The sequence below is a fragment of the Chenopodium album genome, chromosome 23 (genome assembly GCF_948465745.1).
Source record: "Chenopodium album chromosome 23, dcCheAlbu1.1, whole genome shotgun sequence".
Classification (NCBI taxonomy): domain Eukaryota; kingdom Viridiplantae; phylum Streptophyta; class Magnoliopsida; order Caryophyllales; family Amaranthaceae; genus Chenopodium; species Chenopodium album.
This window is the reverse complement of record NC_137856.1, coordinates 24,196,821-24,205,079: the sequence shown is the minus strand read 5'-3', so window position 1 is coordinate 24,205,079 and position 8,259 is coordinate 24,196,821. Positions and strand designations below refer to the sequence as shown.

At 30.6% G+C, this 8,259-nt stretch overlaps 1 protein-coding gene across 1 annotated transcript; it reads right to left on the bottom strand.

The window, feature by feature from the left end:
- Positions 1-1,758: 1,758 nt before the first annotated feature.
- On the bottom strand, positions 1,759-7,186 carry LOC145609149 (uncharacterized). The gene is made up of 7 exons (XM_081664702.1): positions 6,921-7,186; positions 6,689-6,806; positions 6,325-6,413; positions 6,131-6,177; positions 5,935-6,023; positions 4,124-4,257; positions 1,759-2,521 (listed from the first exon to the last, which is right to left on the bottom strand). The coding sequence occupies exons 1-7, from the start codon at positions 7,002-7,004 to the stop codon at positions 1,772-1,774; spliced, it is 1,311 nt and encodes a 436-aa protein (XP_081520828.1). The 5' UTR covers positions 7,005-7,186; the 3' UTR covers positions 1,759-1,771.
- Between the last annotated feature and the right edge of the window lie 1,073 nt (positions 7,187-8,259).

Sequence of the window (8,259 nt, the reverse complement as noted above, 5' to 3'; positions counted from 1 at the left end):
CTCTCCAAACACCAAAAAATAAAGTAACAATCAAGCTCTCATCATGTTTTATCAAAAGCCAACTATAATATGTAGATTAATCAATTAGGTCGTCTACTAACAATAAGTAAATCACATATAGGGTCACATATAAAAATGTTGGACTGGGTCAAAAGCACACCAAAGCCCATGATGGACTATAGTGACCAAACATGCTCAAATTGAAACTTATTTACAGTGTTGGTTTTTCCTATGCCAGAAATGAGAAAATAAGCCTTTTACCAGTATTTTGTTGGTTATCTGAAAGCCTAGTGAAAGGTGGGGGTAGTAATAGTCGTACATCAAGTTAAAGTCCAACAAAGATGGACCTAAACTCTACCTACTAACAACTAGCATGACTAATAGACTATATAACTTCATCAAACATCAAACCAAGAAAACCAAGAAAACCAATGTTTTATAAAAGCTAAGATTGACAAAGACATTTGAGTTCAATTCAAAAGTAACTCAACAAAAAGATAAAGTACATCCAATTATATATTCTCACCTTTTTATTTTTATTATATCTTGCAAAATAATTTGAATAACTCTTTTTTGGGGGATATATTACTCTTTCTAATTTTGAATAAATGTATCAATTTCACTGACACATTTGACAATATAATAATATTTCGACTATCTAATTGTCTAGTAGTAAAAAAAAATAATTTTAAATTATTATTCTAATAAATATTGTGAGTAATCCAATAGCATCTTATATAATAGCAATTACATGCAGTTACATTAGTTGATTAGTAAACATACTCTCTTTGTACCAATCTACTTCGTATTTAACACGGTTGATTAGTACAATGTTTAGACATATGAATTGACTTTATAATTTTGTTATTTAATAAAAATTGCTACTAATTTTTTTAAGTGTTACACTTTGAATTTTTTTTTTTTTAGTATTCATGTATTGGTTTTGACTTGGCTGTTTAGTAAATAGATAAATTGCAAATATTATTATATAATATGTTGTTTGATTCGTCACAATATATACTTTCATATTATCATATTCTCTATTTTTTTTTTTATTAACATATAATTGGAGAAAATAATGGTCAATTTCGTGCTTGATAAAAATGTTTGGTCAAAGTTGTGTAACACTTGTGAAAAAAAAAACAGAGGGAGCACACTAATAAAATTTAACTACCATAAAAGGTAATTTGTGTATATTTAACCGATTCACATTAACAATTTACATCAATCGCATCAAAGTTCCATGTTTTAAGTAGTATGTAGTAGAATTCACTTTCCAAAGTATAAAAATAATAGTAGTAAGTAGATGTTTCTCAACCTCATAATAACATCATGAACTCCAAGATTAAAACATTTTAATTTCCAAAGCCTTTATGTTCTACGTTTCGACCACGATAACTTCATTCCATGCACAACAATTTTCTTGGTACGTCGTCTCCCGACCACCCCTTGACCTTTGTAAATTATTAGTAAATCACACGAGTGCATGTTACATCTAATTAATTAACATAGATCTTGTATCATTAATATTTCTCCATTCGCAAAAAAAACCCATAACTTAGGGAGTATTAATTTAATGTAATTAACTATTTATTTGAAACCAAGACAATAATTAATAAACAAAACATCATACTAGTAATGTAATAATTAACAACCTTATAATATAATGCTTGACATCATGATATCATGATCATTGTTAATTTACCCAGCCAATATACTCTTTATGTACCCACCCTTTTTCCTTTTTTTTTTTTTTGGTTGTAAAATTGCTTCAAAAACGTTGAGACACCGACATGTGGCGGCGCCGGAGGTGTTGGGGAGCGACGATCGAGATTAAACCACCAAGAGGAGGCTTCATTTTTGATCGGTAGATCATTTCATCGTAAGGTCTACGGTAAAACTTGAAGTAGGGAAAAAATGCTTCTCTAGACTTTTCACCCTTACTAATAGCATGGCTAGCCGGGGCCGGTGTCTCGCGCCTCCCGAACAATGCCGCCGCAGGGGAGTGGAGGAAAGACGGCTTCGGTGTCCGAGGTAGCTTAACCGAGGCGGTATCGGCATTGTGGGACTTTTGAGGGAGTGGTGTAGAAGGGATGAAATTCTTCCTTAATAGTTTGTCACCACCGTTAAAGTTGTTATAACCGCCACCGCCACGTGGAGTTCTATCAATGGGTGATGCAAAGGAGAATGAGCGAGGATTGGGGCCCAAGATAGATGACGTGGAGTTTGTTGTTGTTGTGGGGCCTACTTTGGAAGTTGAGGTAGTGTCACTAGTGAGGCTTAGGTACCACGGTTTGAGGGAGTCAAAGCTGTGAGACACTGTGAAGGAGAACCGGGACGAGGCACACGCGCCGATCTTGGCGGTCGAGGAGTGAACCGGGATTGAGGACGAATCGAACCGAAGAGATGCGGCTCTTGGGTACATGGAGAAGTCATTGTAGTCTAGGGTGATTGAGTCTTCGAAGTCAGTTGAGGAAACTATTGTGGTTAAGTTTGATAGCTCCACAAATGGGCGTACTCCCTGAAAATTAGTCAAACATTTTCATCATGTTAAAAATAGAGAACAATCGGAAAATACATTAAATTATAATAGACATCGATTACAATCAAAGTTCAAAATGTAGATAGTTCCTAAATTTCAAAAAAAAAAAATAAGTTGAATTAAACATAACTTAAAAAATAAATTGGAACAATTATTATACTTAAATTCAAATACTACTATATTGATTTTCATTAAAAATGTACAGAAATGATTTTAGTTTGAAATTTTATTAATTTAGTTAGTTATTAAAATTAAAGTGATGAGTATAATAAATCAATTAAACAACTTTACTACCTTTTTCTTTAATTAAGCAAACATATATACACCAAGTGGGCAATAATGTATTCACATTTCTTGATATTAATTGGTGTTAATTGACATATTATGCTAAAACTTCCTAGTTCCTACTCCGTACTAGTCATGTGCCCCTCATACAGAAATCACAATGCACAGTAACATGCAAACAGTAAAAAAAAACAGCAACTCATTACCCAAAAAGAAGCATAAAAAGGAAGAATGAAATAATCTAGGTTGGGTAACTTTGAACTTCGTGAAGGTTAAAAATAAAACCAAATCAACCTAACAAATTTGACTACTACCACTCTTTTTTTCCCTAAAAGAGTCACTTAGGAAAAAATCATGACTCTTTTCTACGGTTATGATTGGAAGATAATTCCTAGTTACAACACAGTTATTTGAAAAACTTTTTATGTGATTTTTTTAAAAAAAAAAAAAAAAAAAAGGAAAAATGTTTTTATGGGTTCAAATTAGTTTCCCTCCTTTACTATTCAATGTTCATATTCTACATGTAACATGTGAACCCAAAAAGGCTTTACAATCATTGGGTTTCAATTCCACAAACGGCTCTATTCTTCCTCTTTTTACTTTAGCAAACTTTGTTTCAACATTTTCTCTTCTTCTTGTCAACTAAATTGACTTTACACCATTTTTTCTGTTCCTCTACTTACCACCTCACTATAGAATCTTACTAAACTTATGTTACATAATATATACCAAAGGTTTTATTATTAAACTTAATTGTTAATATGAGGTAGATTTCAAAATTGAAGATAGTATTCATCAGTGGTAGAGTCGGAATTTTTAAAGCTGAGTGTCGAGATGATAGCCATAAAAACAACTTTTTGGATATATTTAATTTTACTCTTTTATAATGACCCCAAGGTGAATCTACCATTTTATTAAACGTTTAAACATACTCTATATCTCGTTAAATGCGTTTAATAAACAATTTCTTGAATTTAAATATTCCAACAAATCTCAATATATATGCATCACTATGTAAAAGATGCATGCTAAAGGTCAATAGGCAACTTTAGGAAGTCTTATTAACATTCCCCATAAACAATATCAATATTACTTTTCATGTGTCTCTCATTCTCTGAGTCAAGGAATTTGCTTTTATACTGTTATTATCTTATTAAATCATATTCTAATTACATATTTTAACAACTAAAAAATATAAAAATACTAGTAATGTAATTACATAAACAGAAAATAGACATAGAATTAGTGAAATGAGATAAGAATAAAAGGAGTTGAAAATGAACAATAGTACAGTACCTTCCAGAGATACTGAAAAAGAGAAGGAGGGTCAATGACAAAGGACTTATGAAGACGAGCAGGATAGTACTCAGCCACAACCTTCAGTGTTGGGAGCACTATGTTCATAAATGCTGATGCTGATCTGAAAAAGCCTGCATTTTCACACCCCCTATCATTATACCATATCACACACTTTCCAATGGCCCCCAAAACAGATAATTTTTATGTTCTCAACTCATCTTTTGTTTGCTTTTGGTTACTGTCCTTCACATTAATTACACTCTCTACATCCCACAATAATACTCGACGGGAAACGATTTTGGCACACCTCTATATGAGAGCATATTTTTCTATGCTCTTCTTATATAGAAGTGTGCCAAAATCAATAAAGGGTGTGCCAAAATCAATTTCCTTACTCGACTAGTCGTCTAGTCGTGGTATACTCGTACTATCCTAATTATTACGCATAGAGGTCTTAATTCGGATTAATGGGTTTGTTTCGATATCATTTTTGGATTCTATTTAAAGACTAATTATTAAACATATAGGTCTTAATTCAGATTAATGGGTTTGTTTTGATATCATTTTTGGATTAGATTGAGTTTAGTTGAATCAAGAATAGAATAAAAATCCGTTTATGTTCAATAATTTCAAAATTAGAGAATAAGAGTTGAATGTGTGACTAATTAATTTCGGATAATGGTATTATTCTTTTGAATAAATGGGGAAGTGAAATTATTCCTAAGAAACCAGAGAAGAAAAAATGTCAGACTGAAATTGACCAATCTTAGTATATAATTGTACAGTATAAGTTTCATAACATTCCATATATGCCCTTGGGAAACCAACCCATAATTCTCTTAACCAGGACAAAAAACAGAGGTCCAAACAGCGACCTAACAAGGGTAATCTGGGAAATTTTTTGAGTTTAAAACATTAATTTGTTCCCCCAACAAAATGCTGGTCTTCCGACACACCAATTTTTTGCTTTATTCAGATTTTTATTTTTTGTTTTCTGAAAACTGTGGTATTTCATTTATTATTTACTACTGTTCTCAAAAAATATGCAAATATTTATTTTTAGGCGTGCAGCGTGCTCTTAAAATAAATGAAATGAAATACATGAATTTTATAGAAAATGAAATATCTGCAAAAAGTAATAAAAACACTGCATTATTTTCTAGAATAAAACAAAAAGAAAGAGGGGGGAATTAATTAAAGCGGATGTGGGGAATCAAATAAAAGGTGGGTGTATCAAATATTAAGCCTGATAATCCAGATTCAGCCTTTTTATGAAGGGAATCAATTTAATATAAATGACTATTTTACCCTTTTTAAGTTCAAATGTTTTTTAATCACAAAAAGTAACTATGTAAAACCGGATTAACCAAATTGACTGATTGACGTCAACAAATTTAAATTGTAAGATCAATGCGGGAATGGTTTTAAACTAGGCTAGTAGGCTAGACTAGCCTAGTTTAATGTAAACGATAATTTTACCCTTTTTTAAAGTTTAAATGTTTTTTTAATCACAAAAAGTAAATAATGTAAATCCGGATTAACCAACTTAATTTATTGACGTCAACAAGTTTAAATTGTGTAATTGTGATCAATGCGGGAACGGTTTTAAACTAGGCTAGTAGGCCCGACTATTTCACCCTTTTAGCTTTTTAATTACAAAAGATAATAATGTAAATTCGGATTAACCAATCTAATTAATTGACAACAACAAGTTCAAATTGTAACCAACGCGGGAAAGGTTTTAACTAAGTAAAATACGAGTAATAACTTTTTTTTTTTTTGAGGCATAAATACGAGTAATAACTTACTTGCGTCAAAAAGGATAACAAATTGCTCAGTGTTTCTCTGCATTGTTTGGACCGCTACTTCAAGCGTGAATACCATTAGTCGTGTAAATCTATAATATTTTTTTTAAAAAAAGAAAAAGTTAATTAAATTTTTAATATAAAAAAAATATATTGAAAAGGAGGGAAATAAAAATTAAAGAGAGTTAGGTGAGCTTACAGTTTCTGAGAATGGAACTTCTGATAATCTTGCTTAATTCGGAAAACCTAGGAAATAAAGCATAGTTTATTAATTTAAAGCCTTGAGACTTTAATTTTTCACAAAAATGGAACTTATTTAAATTAAAAAGATAAAAACTAAAAAGATGCAAACAAATTCAAAATACAGGAATAATAAAAAATAAAAAAAATTACCATAACAGGTCTGCCTTCTTCATCATGACCCGCTACATATGCTATTCCTTCCGCCAACTCTCCAGAAAACTCATCCGCTATTAAATTTTCTACAAAAAAATAAAATAAAAAATAAACTCAATCTAAAATTTGAATAAAATCATTTATTAATCATGTTTTAATTATAAATTTTCTTAAACATGTAGAATTGAAGTGACTTTTTATGGTTAACTTTTTCATTTGTTTTCCTAGATAAGAGTTACATTTGAAAAAAAAAAAAAAATAATAAATAAAAAGCAAAAGATGCTAAGATTAGGAAGTGATTAAATCAGAAAAGACAAAATTAGAGAGAAAGAAGGATTTAAGTTAAGACTAAGTGACTAACCAGTGCCAATAGTATCACGCCACGTAAGACAAGCTCTTAATAGTTTGGCTGCCTTCTTCACATTCTCCCCTTTCACCTTCAAAAACCTCTCCACACACGCCGTGTTGCAGAATTTCTCCTTTCGTAACCAAACACACAAAATTTAATTAGTCGCAACATGTGAGTTATTCTCGTAAAAAGAAAAATAAGACATCGTAAAAAATAACAGAGGAGTGTAAAGTGTAATTATTACTTGTTTGAGAGAGAGAGGAGATTGTTTTCTGAGAATGTGAAGAACAGATTCAACTTTGATTTTCTCTGTCATAAGTTTCCCCATTAAATTACGCTGATCTTAAAATGAAAGCACAAAAACAGTGAATTTGTTTGATCGTATGATTTTTTATATTTATGGAAAAAAAAAACTTGTTTTTCACGCAACCATTGAAAAAAGAGGAAAAAACTACGAGTGTTGTGAGAAATGAGAGGAGAGAGAAAATGTGTTGGGTTTGATTGAGAGAGAAAGAGAGTTGCGGGCAGTGACGCAGTAGAATGGCAGGGAAGTGGTATTTATAACAAAGCCGACTTTATTAATGACAATAATAATGGGAGTTTGAGTTGAGTGGGATGATTTAAATTTTTAAATGTTGGTTAGTTTAACGTCAGTTTTATTTGACGTCTATTTCATCGGACGCCTAATACTAGACTTTCTTTTTTTGTTATTCCAAAACAAAATATTTTCACCATTTTTTTTAAAAAAATGCAATACTTTTTTATTACTCCTTCCGTTTCATAATATTAGTCTCATATGGAATCAATTATATAAAATAAGAAAACTAATATATTTGGAATCTAACATTACAGTAAAACATAATTCATAAACAGTTTACCTTATTTAACTTTTTGATTTTTTATTAGGAAAGCACAAGTCATTATTGCATATTTTAAAGTAAAAATTTTCTTACTTAAGGTCATGTCATCAATCCACAATCCATTAATTTCAAAAAAATCAAGTTATAAATGAAATATATTCAATATGGGTAGATTTTTTTGAAACGCCCAAAATAGTATATGAAACTAACATTATGAAACGGAGAGAGTAATAAATTATAAACTGAGATGAATTCAATAAGATCTCACATGAACATATATTTTCTTTAACTATAAATTAACAAAAATAGTCAAAGTGAAATATATAAATAGTGTAACGTTAAAATGTTGCATTTGAAAGAGAATGAAAGAAAACTTGTACTTCATTCGCTTTTGTTTTGGTTCATTTGACTTTGTCTAAAATTATATTTGAATATTAGTTTTAAGAGTCTGTTCACTTCAGCTTAATTTCAATTTAGTTCAGTTAAGCTCTAATCAATTCACTTCAGTTCAGCTCCAATCAGTTCAGTTAGGTTCAGCTCCTAATTTCCTTCTCTCATAAAATATTCATTTCAGCTCTATTCAATTCAGTCAGCTCCAATCAGTTCAGTTCAGTTCATCTCAGTTCAGTAAATGTGAACAGGCCCTAAACCAAACTTATACTGCGTACATGTTATTTTGTCTGAAATTGTTTATTTCAAAAATTATTTTGTTTGAAATAAGAT

Bases quoted from the DNA above. Each gene is read 5' to 3' on its own strand.
- LOC145609149 (XM_081664702.1), bottom strand. From the start codon at position 7,004: ATGGGGAAACTTATGACAGAGAAAATCAAAGTTGAATCTGTTCTTCAC. The intron at 6,807-6,920 runs GTAATAATTACA...TGGTTACGAAAG, and splicing joins CTCCTCTCTCTCTCAAACAA to GAGAAATTCTGCAACACGGC. The intron at 4,258-5,934 runs GTAAGTTATTAC...GTGAAAATGCAG, and splicing joins TGTTATCCTTTTTGACGCAA to GCTTTTTCAGATCAGCATCA.